The sequence below is a fragment of the Neofelis nebulosa genome, chromosome 2, assembly GCF_028018385.1.
Source record: "Neofelis nebulosa isolate mNeoNeb1 chromosome 2, mNeoNeb1.pri, whole genome shotgun sequence".
Taxonomy (NCBI): Eukaryota; Metazoa; Chordata; class Mammalia; order Carnivora; family Felidae; genus Neofelis; species Neofelis nebulosa.
The window spans coordinates 34,297,596-34,318,315 of record NC_080783.1 but is presented as its reverse complement, the minus strand read 5'-3'; the positions used below and the strand labels follow the sequence as shown (position 1 = coordinate 34,318,315).

Sequence of the window (20,720 nt, the reverse complement as noted above, 5' to 3'; positions counted from 1 at the left end):
TGTCAATTGATGCAGAAAAAGTATTTGACGAAATTCAGCATCCTTTCTTAATAAAAACCCTCAAGAAAGTCGGGATGGAAGGAACATACTTAAACATCATAAAATCCATTTATGAAAAGCCCATAGCTAATATCATCCTCAATGGGGAAAAACTCAGAGCTTTCTCCCTGAGATCAGGAACACGACAGGGATGTCCACTTTCACTGCTGTTGTTTAACACAGTGTTGGAAGTTCTAGCATCAGCCATAAGACAACAAAAGGAAATCAAAGGCATCAAAATTGGCAAAGATGAAGTTAAGCTTTCACTTTTTGCAGATGACATGATATTATACATGGAAAACCCAATAGACTCCACCAAAAGTCTGCTAGAACTGATACATGAATTCAGCAAAGTTGCAGGATACAAAATCAATGTACAGAAATCAGTTGAATTCTTATACACTAATAATGAAGCAACAGAAAGACAAATAAACTGATCCCATTCACAATTGCACCAAGAAGCATAAAATACCTAGGGATAAACCTAACCAAAGATATAAAAGATCTGTATGCTGAAAACTATAGAAAGCTTATGAAGGAAATTGAAGAAGATATAAAGAAATGAAAAAACATTCCGTGCTCATGGGTTGGAAGAATAAATATTGTTAAAATGTCAATACTACCCAAAGCTATCTACACATTCAGTGCAATCCCAAACAAAATTGCACCAACATTCGTCCAAAGCTAGAACAAGCAATCCTAAAATTTGTATGGAACCACAAAAGACCCCGAATAGCCAAAGTAATTTTGAAGAAGAGGACCAAAGCAGGAGGCATCACAATCCCAGACTTTAGCCTCCACTACAAAGCTGTAATCATCAAGACAGCATGGTATTGGCACAAAAACAGACACATAGACCAATGGAATAGAATAGAAACCCCAGAACTAGACCCACAAATGTATGGCCAACTAATCTTTAACAAAGCAGGAAAGAATATCCAATGGAAAAAAGACAGTCTCTTTAACAAATGGTGCTGGGAGAACTGGACAGCAACATGCAGAAGGATGAAACTAGACCACTTTCTTACACCATTCACAAAAATAAACTCAAAATGGATAAAGGACCTGAATGTGAGACAGGAAACCATCAAAACCCTAGAGGAGAAAGCAGGTAAAGACCTCTCTGACCTCAGCTGCAGCTATTTCTTACTTGACACATCCCCAAAGGCAAGGGAATTAAAAGCAAAAATGAACTACTGGGACCTTATGAAGATAAAAAGCTTCTGCACAGCAAAGGAAACAATCAACAAAACTAAAAGGCAACCAACGGAATGGGAAAAGATATTTGCAAATGACATATCGGACAAAGGGCTAATATCCAAAATCTATAAAGAGCTCATCAAACTCCACACCCGAAAAACAATCCAGTGAAGAAATGGGCAGAAAACATGAATAGACACTTCTCTGAAGAAGACATCCAGATGGCCAACAGGCACATGAAAAGATGCTCAACGTCCCTCCTCATCAGGGAAATACAAATCAAGACCACACTCAGATATCACCTCACGCCAGTCAGAGTGGCCAAAATGAACAAATCAGGAGGCTATAGATGCTGGTGAGGATGTGGAGAAATGGGAACCCTCTTGCACCGTTGGTGGGAATGCAAACTGGTGCAGCCACTTTGAAAACAGTGTGGAGGTTCCTCAAAAAATTAAAAATAGACCTACCCTATGACCCAGCAATAGCACTGTTAGGAATTTACCCAAGGGATACAGGAGTACTGATGCATAGGGGCACTTGTACCCCAATGTTTATAGCAGCACTCTCAACAATAGCCAAATGATGGAAAGAGCCTAAATGTCCATCAACTGATGAATGGATAAAGAAACTGTGCTTTATATACACAATGGAATACTACGTGGCAATGAGAAAGAATGAAATATGGCCTTTTGTAGCAACATGGATGGAACTAGAGAGTGTGATGCTAAGTGAAATAAGCCATACAGAGAAATACAGATACTATATGTTTTCACTCTTATGTCGATCCTGAGAAACTTAACAGAAGACCATGGGGGAGGGGAAGGAAAAAAAAAAAAGGTTAAAGAGGGAGGGAGCCAAAACATAAGAGACTCTTAAAAACTGAGAACCGAGGGTTGATGGGGGGTGGGAGGGAGGGGAGGGTGGGTGATGGGTATTGAGGAGGGCACCTGTTGGGATGAGCACTGGGTGTTGCATGCAAACCAATTTGACAATAAATTTCATATTTAAAAAAAAAAAAAGAAAGATAAATTCTCTATGTTGCCTTTTTTCCCCTCTGTCTCCTTGGACTGGGGAAACCAGTACATGTTGACTCTTCAATTGATATTTAGAAGACATTCACCCCACAATGAAAAATATTAAGTCCTATTTGTCAAGTAGTATAGAAAAATCTTTTATTCTTTGTTGGTTTACACACGGATCCATTGCTTTATGGAATGAATTCCTATGTAAAATTAGCTAAAATGCAAATAATATTACGTGAACTCTATTTTTTACTTTATATTTTAAACATAGATTATAAACCCATAGAGAAAGTAATGAATGCGGTTAGGTATGTGGCATCAATTTCTAAGATCAATGTGCAGAACTAACTTTATGCTTTTATTAATTGCTGCCTCCTTTCTCTTCGTCAACATCTTTTGTCCCCATCTTCATATGTATTTTTAAATATTACCATTTTATGCTGTAATTTCCCTTTGAAGAGTGTAAATTAACTCAACTAAATAATGTAATTATACAGATACTACCATAACAGAAATAACCATAAAAACCTGAATAACTTCTTGGGTGCTTTTTTCCCCCCATCCACAAATTTTTTTTTTTAATTATAAATGTTTCATCCCTTTAAAAACAGTGACTATTAGAAGTTCTCTTCCAAGTTCCCTTACCTCACTTGGAGCAGTTTCAGCTCCTTTCTTTATACAGGGGACATCTGTAAATAAGTGAATAGTAATATTTTATTATTATATTATAAAATAAACATTTTTATATATGTACACTAATAAGATACTATTAGGATCTTTCTCACCAAGAACAAAGAGCAATTTAAATCAAAGCAGCTATTCACACATAAATACTATTTAGTAAAAACAGGCTGATGACTCTCTGGGCAGATAGGGGAATGGTAAATGAAAAAGTGAGGACTTAAAATGAAAACATGCATAAAGTGGTAAGATTTCAGATTCATCAATGTAAGACATAAAAACAGGTAAACAGTATATTTTGCTACAAGTCAAGAGGAAATAAAATAAATCCCGTCTGGTCAGTGATAGAGCTGGGACTGAAAAAAAGATACTGGAATAAAGTTTTATGTATCCAGAGAAATTAGGACCATTCAAAAGAGGCTGACTGAAGCATTTATAAAAATTTTTCTAGAAATATAGAGTCTATATTTATCAAGTAGAAAAGAAAACCTAAAAGGAAGAAAGAAGGAATAAAAAATTGAGATAGAAAGGTATGTATTAAGTCTAGTATAAAACAAAATTTATTATGGTCACTATTAGCTGTGGGGTCAGCTTACCCATTTTTCTGAGCTTTGGTTTTCCCATATGTAAAACAGGATAATGATGGCTTATCTTATAGGTATGACACAAGTATATGTAAGATGTGAGCAGCAATATGGTTAAATGCTTGAGCTCTTGATATACTTTTTAAAGTTTTTATTTACTTATTTTGAGAGAGAGAGAGAGACAGAGAGAGAGAGAGAATAGGGGAGGGGCAGAGAGAAAGAGGATTTCAAACAAGCTCCACACTGTCAGTGCAGAGCCCAATGCAGGGCTGGAATCACAAACCGTGAGATCATGACCTGAGCCAAAATCAAGAGTCAACACTTAACCGACTGAGCCACCCAGGCACCCCAAATGTTTGAGCTCTTGGGTCAAACAGACGAGGTTCAAATTCAACCCCAATCAGTTAATGGCTGTGTAACTTTTGACTGGTTACTTAATCTGTTTGATCCTCAGCTTTCTCATGTGTAAAATCTGGATAAATAATAATAGCACCCTCAACTGACTGATGTGAGGATTGAGTTATATAATCCAGGTAAAGGCTAAAGGCCTGCAACACAGTGATGAATAAATGTTAGCTGAAGCTATAAGAAGATATAGGAATACCAGAAGAAAACAAGTCACCAGACTTGAAATAAACTCTTCAGCTAAGGAAAAAAAAAAAAAAAACTCTTTGGATAAGAAAAAAATAATAATAAATAAAAAGAAAAAGAAAAAGAAAAAGAAACTCTCTGGGGAAAAAAAAGTTGGCAACCACCAGTGAGTAAGAGAGGTAAACCTCCAATCTTCAACACTGATAGGGAAGAGGGAAACTGATTCTCTTACTCGTGAAACGAGCATTTCAGGTGAAGAGTAGGCTAAAGATTCAGTAGCTCTGCTAGTCTGGTTGATCCTCAGAGGTTAGGAAAAGAACATATCAAAAGCTAAGGTGGCCAGGAGGTAGAAGCAGGGAAGTAGAGAAGTAATTTGTGGCACAAGTCTTGCAACAATAAATCATTATTCTACACCGGCAGAATCCAAGATTTTATAGATATAGTATTATGCATATATTTTAACTTACTTTCTAAATGAATCTTTTAACAGAGAGATTTTTTTAAAGACTACCATAACAATCTCTTCCATTATCTTATTGATAATTTGTGGTAAGTTCTAAAATTTAATGCTAATTTAATTTCCTGCCCTCCGCTGTCTTCCTTCCTCTTACACACACACACACCTCTACAGCTAACGTTTAAGAATATACCTTTTTCATAGATCATAGTTAAGATTTAACTATTTTCTTGTCCTTACAAGGAATACAGGAGCATTTAAAAAAAAATAACTCTTAATTGGGTCTAAGCCTTTTCTTTAAGGTGTTACAAAATAAATACCTAATAGTAAAACTATAATGAGATGCATATTTATTTCCAAGAAAAAAATGAAATCCACCTAAAGCAAATTATTAATTTTCTTTTTGTGATACAACCACCTTCTTTTTAATTATCTTAATAATAAATAAATAATGTGAATTAAGTTTCTGAACCTGATATTACAGTATCTTCAGACTTCTTTTCAAATTGGCTTTCAAGTACCTCATTGGTATCACTTCCCTAGAAACAAGAAAAAAAAAAGATATTGGAGAAATGTTGACAGAGCTAATCTGCCTTTATAACTTCTTTTATTACCTTCTTTAAAATTTACAGAAGAATATGGGTTTATGAGAAAAGCAATCCAAACAACACTATTTTCAAGAGTATACTCTAGCTAGGAGTTAATGTTCCAAGGAGAGGATATCCAAGAATTGATAGGGTATTTGAGTGACAAATGTAGGAGAGAAAAAGATTATGAGATAAATGACATAATATTGTAACTTCAAGTGACATAAAAGAATACACCCAGAAAACAGATTACTTTTTTATTGGAAAACATTATGGCCTATAAGTTGCAAAGAGGAATTATAAGGTAGCGTGATCCCTGACTGTTATAAAATATTGATGTTTTAATAAGAACACAAAGTCCATAGTTCCTTTAATGAAGAGCCCCCCAAATTTTCCATAAAATACTAATTCTGTATGAGGAAGTGCTCATCAATTTACCCTAAAGCAGTATCACTATGCCCAATTATAATGAGGCACTGAAAATCATTAATATATCTGTATGTTATGACTACCACTTCAAGGCTGGGATCTTAGTCAACATTTTATGAATTTACTGAAACCTCTTTGAATCTCTATTGCCACAGGTCAAAATATATAGGTTTCTAAAAATTTTTTTGATGTTTATTTATTTTGAGACACAGAGACAGAGAGTGAGCAAGGGAGGGACAGGAGAGAAGGAGACACAGAATGTGAAGCAGGCTCCAGGCTCTGAGCTGTCAGTACAGAGCCCGACTCGGGGCTCGAACCCATCAACAGTGAGATCATGACCTGAGCCAAAGTCAGACGCTTACCTGACTGAGTCACCCAGGTTCCCTGGTTAGATTATATTTCTAAATATTAAACCTCACTTATATATGTGACAAAGGTCTAGTATTCAAAATATACAAAGAACTCTTACAACTGAACAATAAAAATAAAAATAACCTAGGGATGCGTGGGTGACTCAGTTAAGTGTCTGACTTCAGGTCATGATCTCGCAGTTGGTGAGTTCGAGCCCCGTGTCAGGCTCTGTGCTGACAGCTCAGAGCCTGGAGCTTGCTTCACATTCTGTGTGTGTGTGTATGTCTCTCTCTCTGCCCCTCCCTCCACTCACGCTTGCTTGCCCTCTCTCTCTCTCTCTCTCTCTCTCTCTCAAAAATACACATTAAAAAATTAAAAAATAAAAATAACCCAATTTTTTAAAATCAACAAAGGATTTGAACAAACATTTATCAAAGAAGATATACAAATGGCCAGTAAACACATGAAAAGATGTTCACATCAATGGTTATCAGAGAAAGGCAAATCAAAACCACTACCGAAGAGTTACCACTTCAAACCACTAGGATGGCTATAATTAAAACAACAACAACAGAAAAGTAAAATAACAAGTGTTAGAGAACATATGGGACCTTCGTACATTGTTGGTTGGATGTAAAATTGTGCAGCTGATATGGAAAACAGTTTGACAGTTCCTGAAAAAGTTAAAGAGGGAATTACTGTATGATCTAACAATTCCACTCCTAGGTATATACCCAAGAAAATCACAAACATATGCCCACATAAAAATCTGCATATGAATGGTCACAGGAGCATAACTGATGACAGCTTAAGAGTCAAAACAACCCAAATGTCCATCAACTGATGAGGATAAACAAAATGTGGTACATATCCATATAGTGGAATATTATTTGGCAGTAAAAAGAAACAAAGTATTGCTACATGCTACAATGGGATGAATCCTGAAAACACTATGCTAAATTAAAGAAGCAAGTCACAAAGAACTATATATTCATTGGTTCCACTCAAATGAAATGTTTAAGATCAGCAAATCTACGAAAACAGGAAGGATATTTGTTATTGTCTAGGGCTAGAGGGGTGTGAGAGGTTTGGTTAGGGGGTTTCTTCGGGGGGTAATAATGTTTGAAAATTGATTATAGCAATGGACATACAATTCTGTGAATATACTAAAGGTCACTGAATTCTATACTTTAAGCAGGTGAATTATATCTTAACAAAGCTGTTAAAAAACCAAATCTTACAAATTATTAGTTAACATTTATTGAATGTCACATTAGGAAAATAGGAAAGTACATGAATCATGAATAGCATTTTATATATCAAAAACCAAGCAATATCTTATTATCACTTTTAATTATCATAATCTTTTTTAAATAAATAGTATTAGAAGTTAGATATGGGGAATGTATTACGTTAATTACCTTACATTCTTTATTGGCCAATTTTGGGGTAAGAACTCTTTCTAAATAGCTAGCTTTTTCTATCCATGTACTCAGATTCCTATATTCTTTTTTCATTTTTTCCAGCCTAAAGAAAGAAATCAGGTATACATTTAAAAAATAAGTGACAGAAGAACATATATGGCATGATTCACAGAAGAATACATTCAGTATGATACACTTATAAAATGTTCTGAGAGGCAAACCAGCAGTATATTAAGAATATGAAAGAAAGGAATGATTATAATAAAAATGAGAGCAGTAGCTACCTGAGGAGGGTTGAGGAGAGGATGGAATCTCATAACGGCACACAAAACACATTTTTGATAGTGATGATTTAAGTTTTTATTCAAATTCCAGTTAGTTAATATACAATGTAATATTAGTTTCAGGCGTACAATTTAGTGATTCAAAATTTCCATACAACACCTGGTGTGCATCACACTAAGTACACTCTTTAATCACCATCACTCATTTAACCCATCCCTCCCTCCGACCTCCCCTCTGGTAACCATTCGCTTGTTCTCTATAGCTAAGAGGCTGTTTCTTGGTTTCTCTCTTTTTTCCCCTATGATCATTTCCTTTGTTTCTTAAATTCTGCCTATGAGTGAAATCATATGGTATTTGTCTTTCTCTGACTTATTTCACTTAGCATAATACTCTAGCTCCATCCATGTCATTGCAAATAGCAACATTTCATTCTTTATGCCTGAGTAATATTCGTGTGTGTGTGTGTGTGTGTGTGTGTGTGTGTGTGTGTGTGTGTGTCTTTATCCACTCATCAGTTAACGGACATTTGGGCTCTTTCCATAATTTGGCTACTGTTGATAATGCTGCTATAAACATTGGGGTGCATGTATCCCTTTGAATTAGTATTTTTTGTATTCTTTGGGTAAATACCTAGTAGTGCCATTGCTGGATTTTTAACTTTTTGAGGAACCTCCGTACTGTTTTGTCCTAAGTAGCTGCACTAGTTTGCATTCCCACCAACAGTGTAAGATGGCTCTCCTTTATCCATCGGTTGTTTCTTGTGTTGTTCATTTTAGCCATTCTGACAGGTGTGAGGGGTATCTCATTGCAGTTTGATTTGTATTTCCCTGAGCATCTTTTTACATGTCTGTTGGCCATCTGGATGTCTTTTTTGGGAAAATGTCTATTCATATCTTCTGCCCATTCTTTCATTGGTTTTTGGGTGTTGAGATGTCTAAGTTCTTTATATATTTTAGATACTAACCCTTTATCAGATATGTCATTCACAAATATCTTCTCTTATTCCATGGGTTGCTTTTAGTTTTGTTGATTGTTTCCTTCACTGTGCAGAAGGTTTTTATTTTGATGAAGTCCCAACAGTTCATTTTTGCTTTTGTTTCCCTTGCCTCAGGAGACATATCTAGTAAGAAGTTCCTATGGCTGATGTCAAAGAGGTTACTGCGTCTGTTATCTAGACAGCAATATAATAATACTAAGGGACTTTAAAACCCCACTTACCTCAATAGATAGATCAACCAAACAGAAAATTTATAAAGAAACACTGAAGCTAAACTACACATTAAATCACAGAGTTAATACTTCTATAGAACATTCCATCCAATGGTCATCTTAAGTACATGTGAAACATTCTTCAGGATAGATATGTTAGGCCATAAAACAAGTACTCATAAATTTAAGATGACTAAAATCATATCAAGCATCCTTTCTGACCATAATCAATTCCGAGAAGAAACTGCTAATTTCAAAAATTTTCAGCAGAGATTAAGCAACATGCTACTGAATAACCAGTGGGTCAAAGAGGAAACCAAAAGAAAAATATTTTTAAATATCTTGAGACAAGTGAAAATGGAAATACAACATATCAAAACTTATGGGATGTAGCAAAAACACTTCTAAGAGGTAAGTTAAAAGCAGTAAGCATTTACAATAAGAAAAAGAAAGATCTCAAATAATTTTATACTTCAAGGAACCAAGAAAAAGAACTAAGCCAAAATTAGTAAAACAAAGGAAATAACAAAGACCAGAGTGGGGAAAAATAGAAACTAAAAAGACAACAGAAAAAAAAATCAATGAAACTAACAGCAGACTTTGGTGGGGGTGGGATGGGGGTATTGATAAACCTTCATTATGCTTACAAAGAAGGAAAGAGGACACTAACAAATATGTTTTTAAAAATGACCATTGTATATCTAGTACCCCATAATAGTGCCTGACACACACTAGGTATTCAGTAATGTTACTAAACGAGTAAAACATCAGAATAGAGGATAAAAGGGTTCTTTGGTCATTCAGCTCAATGTTAATGAATTAATAAGTTATGAGTCTGAGTAAAAAATGTATTCAACATAAATAATCATTTTTTAAGTGACCAAGGAGTTCTGCTTCTGGCAATGGTGGACTAGGTTACTTCAGATAAACCATCTTACTACACAACTAAAAAGGCTGGACAATATTTTTTTAAAAATTGTATTTGAAAGTGGGGCACCTCGATGGCTCAGTTGCTTAAGAGTCCAACATCAGCTCAGGTCAGGATCTCGCTTTGAATTAAAGCCCTGTGTCGGGCTCTGTGCTGACAGCTCAGAGCCTGGAGCCTACTTCAGATTCTTTGTTTCCTCTCTATCTGCCACTTCCCCACTTGCACTCTGTCTCTGTTTCTCTCTCAAAAATAAACATTAAAAAAAATTTTTTTAATAAAAATTTTAAAAAATTGTGTCTGAAAGCATCAGTCAGTTATAAAAGCACCAAGGATTTACAGATCCAAGATTATAGGAATTTCAGAGACAATAAGCCCCATCATTTGGTACCATTTTTCCTTCCAGGCATTTGTGGTGGCTAAGAGCTAAGAAAATGAGAAGAGCCTGGAGATAGATATGCCAGAATTAGGGAACAAAAAGCAGAGTTCAGACCCTGCCAAGGATGAAAAGCCAAGGTAAACATCTAGGCTTTCAGTTGGGACCCCAAAAGGTTAAACCACGAGAATAAGAGCCTCCTTGTCTTGTGACTTACTTGCCTCACACTAGTCCCAGTCCTACTACTAGGAATAAGATTAAACCATTAAAAGACTAATCCTCATAGGAAACAAACCTAAATCATTTCAATCTCAATCTCAAGTGAATTAAGGCGATCTGGGATTGCTAGTTTCCTAGTCTAGTTGGCTGACAGATGCAAGTGTCTATCCTCCCTGTAAGAATATACAATCAAGAGCCACAAATTACTTCTACAGATACAATGTTTGGCACTCAATAAAAATAGCTAGGTATATGAGAATGTAAGGCTTGACTGAAAATTATGAGGGGAAAAAACCCAACAGAAACAGACCTACAGGAGATCCAGATAATAAAGTTACAACAGATGAACTTTAAAATAGCAATGGGAGGAGTTCCGGAAGATGGCGGCGTAGGAGGACGCTGGGCTCACCGCGCGTCCTGCTGATCACTTAGATTCCACCTACACCTGCCTAAAGAACCCAAAAAACCGCCAGAGGATTAGCAGAACGGAGTCTCCGGAGCCAAGCGCAGACGAGAGGCCCACGGAAGAGGGTAGGAAGGGCGGCGAGGCGGTGCGCGCTCCACGGACTGGCGGGAGGGAGCCGGGGCGGAGGGGCGGCTCGCCGGCCAAGCAGAGCCCCGGAGTCTGGCTGGCAAAAGCGGAGGGGCCGGACGGACTGTGTTCCGACAGCAAGCGCGACTTAGCGTCTGGGAGGTCATAAGTTAACAGCTCTGCTCAGAAAGCGGGAAGGCTGGAGGACAAAGGGAGGGAGAGCTGCTGAGCCCCCGGAGGACAGAGCTCAGCTTGGCGGGGAACAAAGGCACTCGCCAGCGCCATCTCCCCCGCCCATCCCCCAGCCAAAATCCCAAAGAGAACCAGTTCCTGCCAGGGAACTTGCTCGCTCCCCGCAAACACCCAACTCTGTGCTTCTGCGGAGCCAAACCTCCGGCAGCGGATCTGACTCCCTCGCTGCCACAGGGCCCCTCCTGAAGTGGATCACCTAAGGAGAAGTGAGCTAAGCCTGCCCCTCCTGCCCCCGTGCACCTTGCCTACCCACCCCAGCTAATACGCCAGATCCCCAGCACCACAAGCCTGGCAGTGTGCAAGTAGCCCAGACGGGCCACGCCACCCCACAGTGAATCCCGCCCCTAGGAGAGGGGAAGAGAAGGCACACACCAGTCTGACTGTGGCCCCAGCGGTGGGCTGGGGGCAGACATCAGGTCGGACTGCAGCCCCGCCCACCAACTCCAGTGATACACCACAGCACGGGGGAAGTGCCCTGCAGGTCCTCATCACTCCAGGGACTATCCAAAATGACCAAACGGAAGAATTCCCCTCAGAAGAATCTCCAGGAAATAACAACAGCTAATGAACTGATCAAAAAGGATTTAAATAATATAACAGAAAGTGAATTTAGAATAATAGTCATAAAATTAATCGCTGGGCTTGAAAACAGTATACAGGACAGCAGAGAATCTCTTGCCACAGAGATCAAGGGACTAAGGAACAGTCACGAGGAGCTGAAAAACGCTTTAAACGAAATGCAAAACAAAATGGAAACCACGACGGCTCGGATTGAAGAGGCAGAGGAGAGAATAGGTGAACTAGAAGATAAAGTTATGGAGAAAGAGGAAGCTGAAAGAAAGAGAGATAAAAAAATCCAGGAGTATGAGGGGAAAATTAGAGAACTAAGTGATACACTAAAAAGAAATAATATACGCATAATTGGTATCCTAGAGGAGGAAGAGAGAGGGAAAGGTGCTGAAGGGGTACTTGAAGAAATTATAGCTGAGAACTTCCCTGAACTGGGGAAGGAAAAAGGCATTGAAATCCAAGAGGCACAGAGAACTCCCTTCAGACGTAACTTGAATCGATCTTCTGCACGACATATCATAGTGAAACTGGCAAAATACAAGGATAAAGAGAAAATTCTGAAAGCAGCAAGGGATAAATGTGCCCTCACATATAAAGGGAGACCTATAAGACTCGTGACTGATCTCTCCTTTGAAACTTGGCAGGCCAGAAAGGCTTGGCACGATATCTTCAGTGTGCTAAACAGAAAAAATATGCAGCCGAGAATCCTTTATCCAGCAAGTCTGTCATTTAGAATAGAAGGAGAGATAAAGGTCTTCCCAAACAAACAAAAACTGAAGGAATTTGTCACCACGAAACCAGCCCTACAAGAGATCCTAAGGGGGATCCTGTGAGACAAAGTACCAGAGACATCGCTACAAGCATAAAACATACAGACATCACAATGACTCTAAACCCGTATCTTTCTATAATAACACTGAATGTAAATGGATTAAATGCGCCAACCAAAAGACATAGGGTATCAGAATGGATAAAAAAACAAGACCCATCTATTTGCTGTCTACAAGAGACTCATTTTAGATCTGAGGACACCTTTAGGTTGAGAGTGAGGGGATGGAGAACTATTTATCATGCTACTGGAAGCCAAAAGAAAGCTGGAGTAGCCACACTTATATCAGACAAACTAGACTTTAAATTAAAGGCTGTAACAAGAGATGAAGAAGGGCATTATATAATAATTACAGGGTCTATCCATCAGGAAGAGCTAACAATTATAAATGTCTATGCGCCAAATACCGGAGCCCCCAGATATATAAAATAGCAATGGTTGGGGTGCCTGGGTGGCTCAATCAGTGAAGCAGCCAACTCTTGATCTCGGCTCAGGTCATGACCTCATAGTTTGTGAGATCAAGCCCCATGTCAGGCTCTATGCTGACGGTGTGGAGCCTGATTTGTAGTCTCTCTCTCCCTCCCTCTCTGTCCCTTCTCCGCTCATGTGTATGCATTCTCTCTTGCTCTCTCTCTCAAAATAAATAAACCTAAAAATTTTTTTAAATGTTTTTATTTTTGAGAGAGGCACAGAGTGCGAGCGGAGGAGGGGCAGAGAGAGAAGGTGATGCAGAATCTGAAGTGGGCTCCAGGCTCTGAGCTGGAGCACAGCACAGAGCCTGACATGGGGTCGAACTGACAAATGTTGAGATCATGATCTGAGCTGAAGTTGGACGCTTAACCAACTGAGCCACCCAGGTACCCCAATAAATAAATAAACTTAAAAAATAGCAATGACTGATATGTTCAAAGAATTCAAAGAGAAGTCAGGGGATTTTGGTAGAGAAGTGGAAACTATAAAATAAAGGAAAATAACTTCAATAAAATAACTGAAATTAAGAATTCAATTGGTTTGGGGTATCTGGGTGGATCAGTTGGTTAAGTGTCTGACTCCAGATTTCAGTTCAGGTCATGATTTTATGGTTTGTGAGTTTGAACCCCACATCAGGCTCTGCACTTGACAGTGTGGAGCTTCTTGGTTTTCTCTCTCTTTCCTTCTCTCTACTCCTCCTCAGTTCACTCTCTCTCTCTCTCTCTCCTCTCTCTCAAAATAAATAAACTTAAAAAAAAAAACCCATACACACACAAAAGAATTCAATTGGTTTAACAACAGATTAGAAACAAAGAAAAAAGAACCAGTGAACTGTAAGATATGATGGGAGAAATTATTTACACTGAAGCATAGAGAAAAAAGGAAGGGAAATACAGAAAAAAGCACAAGAGACCTATAGAATACATGTTGAGTCAAGAGTAGAGCAAGTATTATACTTTCTCCCTTATAAATAAGTTATCACCTCTTTTCCTGTCATTTCATTGACTTTTCTAAACAAATATCTAAAGCTCATGTCTCAAAAGAAAAAATTAATGTACAAATAACACATAAATGAGATGAAGACTTTTTTTTTTTTTTTTTTTTTTTACCTTTCCCGAGGTTGTTGCTGAAGTTTTTCAAGTCGCACTACGGATGGCTGGTTGGATTGGGGCATTGCAGTTGGCATCCCAACAGTAACATTCAGGTCTGGGGATAGGAATGCTGGATATTCTATTGGCTGTGGTGTAATTACATTTCTGCAAAAATGGTTATAATGTTAAATATTGAAATTACACAAATGACACTTCTAAAATCAGTGGTAGCTATCAATTCTACATTGCAATCTCACCTGTCTACCTTGAACCATCAGAGGGTAGAGCTAGGAAAAAAGAAAAAGACCAGAGATCCTGACAGAAGTGCTCTCTTGAGCACTCTTACTACAAAGATGGGCAGCAGGGATGGGAAAGGAGATAAGGACCTGAAGTTCTAATGAGGAGTAGAAAGTGTTTAAGCCCAGAGGTGCCTGGGTGGCTCAGTTGGTTGAGCGTCTGACTTTGGCTCAGGTCATGATCTCATGGTCCATGGGTTCGAGCCCCGCATCGGGCTATGTGCTGACAGCTCAGAGCTTGGAGCCTCGTTCGGACTCTGTCTCCCTCTCTCTGCCCCTCCCCTGTTTGTGCTTTGTCTTTCTCTCAAAAAATAAACAAACATGAAAGAAGAGAAAGAAGAGAAAGAAGAGAAAGAAGAGAAAGAAAGAAAGAAAGAAAGAAAGAAAGAAAGAAAGAAAGAAAGAAAGAAAGAAAGAAAGAAAGAAAGAAAGAAAGAAAGAAAGAAAGTGTTTAATCCCAGACCTCTCTCCCAACCTCTAGATCTGGTCAAGTTGACACATAAAATTAATCATCACAAGTCCACCCACCACTTGTCAACCTGACACCCAGAAGCATCTCTTTAAAACATATTTGATCTCCAAATGAGAACAATAACATGACATAACTATCCTGCATACAACCAAAAACTCACTAGCCTCTTCCCCAGAAAAGAATAAAAGTCTTTGAGTGATGTTTACTCTTCTTAATACCCTGAAACTTAAATAGTGTGATGCAAGTTTAACAATACTTAAATAGAATATAAAGTCAATTATAAAGTCAATATAGTGTATGTTACATGATGGTAAGATATGAGGAGGGGAAAAAAGATTATATATATATATATATTTTTTTTCCAGTCACTTGTTAGATGGGCCAGAGTAGCACACCCAAATGAGGAATAAGTTGTCTCCAAAATCCAAAAAAGCCACCAGTGTTGTGCCTCTGTTTTAGTTATAGGAAGGGCCAGTTACAACAACTTATCTTTCACCTTAGCAAGATTATCTCGACAAGTCCCATACCACTGGCTCCTCAAAATTTCAATGAGGTAGAAGACCCCTGAATTTTTGTCAGAATTCTTCCTACAACCTCTGACATGCAAATGTCTTACCTAAGTAAGTTAGATTAGTTGCTACTTTCTGTTCACTAGATCCAATCAGCTTAAAGGACATCATTGTAATGAACCTGTATAATGTTTTATATAAGGGAAAGGCAATCAAGATTCCTGTGAACATATTTAATGACATAGGGCTGGAGAAGTTGATATACCTGAGGTAAGACAGTGAAAGTATATTGCTGACCTTGCCAGCTGAAAGAGAGCAAACTGCTTTTTATGGTCTTTATACTGGGAAAATAGCATTTGCCAGATCACTAGTTGCATACTAGGTACCAAGGGATGTGTTAACCTGTCCAAGAAATGAAACCACACCTGGTACAGCAGCTGCAATCGGAATCACTACCTGGTTAAGCTTAGAACAATCTACTGTCACTCTCCAAGATCTATTCTATGCACAGGCCAAAATAAGTGAGCTAAATGGGGATGAGATGGGAATCACCACTTTTATATCTTTGAGTCCTTGATAATGGCTCTAATCTCTGAATCCCTCCATGAATGTGGTATTGCTTTTGGCTTACTGTTTTCCTAGGTAGAGGTAGCTCTCTAGTGGCTTCCATTTAGCTTTTCCCATCCTAAAATCCCTAGGTCCATAGGTCAGGCAATCAATGTAGCGATTCACCTACAGCTAAGTGTGTTGGTGCCAATTAGGCAATCTGGAATTAGGGAAATAACCACAGGATGGGTTTAAAACTCCATTTATCACCTGACTTCCCTAAGTCCCTACTCTGGTGGACAACAGTGATGTTTTGAGTCTTCAGGAATTAGTGTCATTTCAGAGCCAGTAGTGTCCAGTAGTCTCTGAAAAGTCTAGTAGTAGTCTCTGAAAGGTCTGATTATTTCCTTTTCCCTAATGTACAATTAACCCTGGTAAAAGGTTCTCCTTCCCTTTTGGGAAAGCTGGGAGAAAGATTAACATTACAAATTTTTATCAGCATACTAGCATCTCTCCTTAAGGGGAGAACGCGTCCCCTTCATTTGAAGGTTTCTGGGTCTGCAAACTGGCTCAAATCTGGGAAACGATTGAGGAGCTATGACTCTTTTTATGACTCAGGTCAGAGTTTTGTTCACTTGACCTAGAACTTTTCTGGTTATACAGATTAAGAAAGAATTTAGTAGGCTTCCTATATATGTTATTTCTAGGAACACCATGATTAATTAGCCAATGCCAAAGGTCCATGTGAGTCAAACTATTCTGATCGCTGCTTTGACTCTACTGTCTATTACGGTAACGTGTCTTGTCATTGGTGGTTGAGTGCCATCACTTGGCCCCTGCCATCCTGGAATCCAGTTATTCCCATTGCATTCAGGTTTTCCCAGTTCAGTGACTGCAGCTCCCACTGTGAGGTCTGGCCCACAAAGAAAAGCAATCACAGAGTTCTTCAAGGGTGGAGGTCCCCTCACAAATTTACTTCTCATTGTCATGTGAAAGGTATATCTTCTGGACCCTCCCTGGGTGAGTGAGTAGGTCTTAAAGACAAATCCATGCCAATATCACCATCTTTCTATGCCCTTGAATACCTTCCTCTACTTAAACCAAGGCAGGTCTGGCATTTCTAATTCACTCAAGTGGGCTTCATTTGGTTCATGTTTCTGCAACCAAACAACCAAATGGAGCCTTTTCTAACACCCTAATCTGCAACATTAAATGCAGAATCTCTGCTTATCATAAATCAATAATTTTGCTATGACCCAATTTTGTTCCTTCCACCACTATTCCACACCCATAGTTCCTTATGTTTACCTCTAGGAGGATTCTTATCTCATTTGTATTATAATAATTTCTTTTTACAAGTTAACTTTGCACTAAACCATGAGCTACTAAAGGGCAGGGACCAGGCCTCATTTATTTTAGTATTTGCAATGCCTTGGAGATATAGCAGACATTTAATGAATGTTTATCGAATCAATGAGTGGAAAAGGAAACAATGATCAATAAACATAAAACATTCAAATTTTACCATTTCAACAAATGACCAATATCAAGTGGACAAAATTTATTTTTAATGATAATACCCAGTGCTGGTGAGACTACAGGACAATAAGCACTTCAGAACATAAATTCTCATCCTATACCTAATTCCCTCATTCCTATTTTCTCCATTTCTTTTTCTTCGATAGCACTATGGATTAAATTTCTATCTCAGGTGCTCATTTTTCTTTTATCTATTTTTACTGTTTCAATTTTAAGATTGGTTGACATTTTTTAATGGTTTAATGGTTTAAATTAAACCATTTAATTTTGGTTTGCTAATAACATTTTTTGAGCATGGACTTTTTGCTGAAGATTTGTAGGTAACAACTGCAATATGTCAAAGTGGGGGTAACACTACTATACTGTAGAGCATAAAACTGAGAACTATTAGACACTTTGATCTTACAAGTCCCTCACCTCCTTCTAGAAGAGGGTATCTCACTGACTATCTTTCCTTATCAAGCTAACCCTACCTTCCCTCCTCCCCCCATCAGCCATGAAGCACCCTCTCTTCTTTATCTTATTTCTCCAGGAATATACCCAGAAACCCAAATTTTCTCCCATCTTATTAAGCAAAACAATTCACTACTCTCTTTACCTTGGAGTCTAGCCCATTCTGGCTAGGTCTTAAGACACTAAAATGATCCATCAAATGGATTAAATGCTTTAAATGCCACATAATCTTATTATGTACATAAGTGTTCAAACACTTACGTCACAGGGTCTGTTCTTTCTGGAGGTGGTGCAATATTCATAAACATGGATGGCTCAACAATTTTCTGAAGAGGTTTTAACTGAAGAAAATCGTAAGTGTGTTTTAACACTGCTTAGTTACAATTACAGTTCACTCTAATACTACTATTCTCTAGGACTATAAGCCTTAAATACATTAAAAAAGAAATAGAATTAAAAGAGTGAAAAAAGAACTAATATTTATGGAGACTAAATATCTGTCAAGAACATTATATCTTTAATATTATTTTATCCTCTCAATATTCCTATGATGTAGATAACTGTGCCTATTTTACAAAAAAATGCTGAAGGTGAACTACTTTGTTCAAGGGTTACCCAAGAGACCTCATAGCCAGGTTTTGAATGCAGCTTTATCTGCCCCCAGTGTAGTGCTCTTTTTACATTATCAAGACAGGGGAGTAGGGAACTATATTACTGAAAAGTTCACCAACATAGAACCAAAATCAAAAACTTTTATATTTCCCACTCTTTTTCACCTAATACCTCTGTTCCATGTTTTTGGTAGAGCCCACTTACATAAAATAATACTTGCCTAGTCTTATCTGAAAAGAGGATATCCCCTATGAATGTGATTGCCACATGTTTTACTTATATCCGGACACAAAATTTACCTCTGAAGTTGGTGCTTATAAACTGTTACAAAAGGGACTAAACAGAAGTCCCTATAAGGGCCAATTCACAAGAAAATAAATAAGCAGAAGGAAAAGAAAGAAAAATCAAAGGAAAGAAGGAAAAAAGATGAAAAAAAGATTGTGTCTAGTGCTTTCTTCTGTATATCACTTCTGATTCAAAATGCATTAAAAACTATTATGATATACCATAGGCAAAATTTTAGAATAACATTTTACCAGGGATAATACCGCAATAGACTTATTTAATAAGAATAATGTACCTACTCTCAATTCCTAATTTAAAAAAAACTCCAAGACTATAAAAAAATAGCAAAAAACAGAAATGAAAGATTATATGCAAAGTATACAGGTCATATCCCCTATATAACAGCACCACTGATGGCACTGGATTTATAAATGCCCCAAAGTTGTGATAATACCAAGGTATATCAAGAGTTATTTCAAAACAAATGTAGCCTAAGGACATAATAAAAAAACAGGACACAGGTTAATGTACAAAAGTTTCCACTGGAACATGGATATATGTAATGAATTTAAAGGGGGCAGGCCAAAGCTAGGAGGATTAACTTCTTTGAAAATACTACTTTCTTGATAAATGAAGGAAGGCTCAAATAACACCAGATATTGAAATAACTGTTGGGGGGGGTGGGGGTGGGGAGGAACATATGTGACCAGAGTAAAAAATGTTATGTGAATATAATTAATGACTCCATTTTTATTTTTTTTTTTTTTTTATTTTTTTTTTTTTTTTTATTTTTTTTTTTTTCAACATTTTTTATTTATTTTTGGGACAGAGAGAGACAGAGCATGAACGGGGGAGGGGCAGAGAGAGAGGGAGACACAGAATCGGAAACAGGCTCCAGGCTCCGAGCCATCGGCCCAGAGCCTGACGCGGGGCTCGAACTCACGGACCGCGAGATCGTGACCTGGCTGAAGTCGGACGCTTAACCGACTGCGCCACCCAGGCGCCCCGATGACTCCATTTTTAATAAGTATTTTTAGATACAAAAATCTACACTTCTTACATACTTAAAACAATTGTTTTTAACCCAATGAAAACACAGACACAAGAGCAAAGTTTTATGATAAAGGAGTTTTGAATAAAGATTATTTTTAAATGTACACGGAAATAAAAAATGGTAGTTTCCTTTATCCTTAGGCCAGAGAAAAACAGCATTCTTTTAAAAATATTTATTTCATTTTTTAAAAAGAATATGTATTTTAAAGGATTTACCAAACTGAATAGAGGCTCAGAAGAGATTTGACTAAAGAGCTATAGAATAATTTTTAAGAGAGGAACTAACCTGATGTGAAAATCCATAACCAAAGTTTCCATAGGAGAACATAAATTCCACCTCCACCCTGCAGATAAACTAAACACGTGGCAAATATTTTATTGATCAGAAAGATATTTTAATGAAAAAGTGATAGCCAACTAATATTTTTACATCACAAATTTATGTTTAAAAAACCAAAGCATTAATACATCCTGATTAAAAAACAAAAAAAATTCACCCAAGGAACCCCGATAGAAGAATCTATGGAGTTCCTGAAATGTTAAAAACTTTATGTTAAGGAATATTATATGAGTGTTAAAGAGAAAATTTCAATTTATAATTAATAGGATTACCTTGATACATATATGAACATACATGCATATGGTTTTAAAGTATTTACTCACACTTCTCCTATCTCCACTTCCATTTTCAGATAAAAATTTTATTTAGACAAGTGATTTCATCTCTCTGAACCCCAGCTTGCTCAAATGTGAAATGAAGGAGGGTATCAGAGGTTATGACCTCAAATGTCCATCATTCTCTTCTTTATGTTCCTTGTCCCTGTTTTAGCT

At 37.5% G+C, this 20,720-nt stretch overlaps 1 protein-coding gene across 7 annotated transcripts in view; it reads right to left on the bottom strand.

The window, feature by feature from the left end:
• C2CD6 (C2 calcium dependent domain containing 6) overlaps positions 1 to 20,720 on the bottom strand; it is a 150,162-nt gene that overhangs the window by 81,929 nt on the left and 47,513 nt on the right. For all 7 annotated transcript variants that reach the window (XM_058709186.1, XM_058709130.1, XM_058709168.1 and 4 more), the window contains 6 exons: positions 20,176 to 20,244; positions 18,201 to 18,280; positions 14,143 to 14,289; positions 7,363 to 7,468; positions 5,047 to 5,113; positions 2,907 to 2,950 (listed from right to left, as the gene is read on the bottom strand). In XM_058709186.1, coding sequence (XP_058565169.1) covers positions 2,907 to 2,950; positions 5,047 to 5,113; positions 7,363 to 7,468; positions 14,143 to 14,289; positions 18,201 to 18,280; positions 20,176 to 20,244 — 513 coding nt within the window. The remainder of the gene's footprint in view (positions 1 to 2,906; positions 2,951 to 5,046; positions 5,114 to 7,362; positions 7,469 to 14,142; positions 14,290 to 18,200; positions 18,281 to 20,175; positions 20,245 to 20,720) is intronic.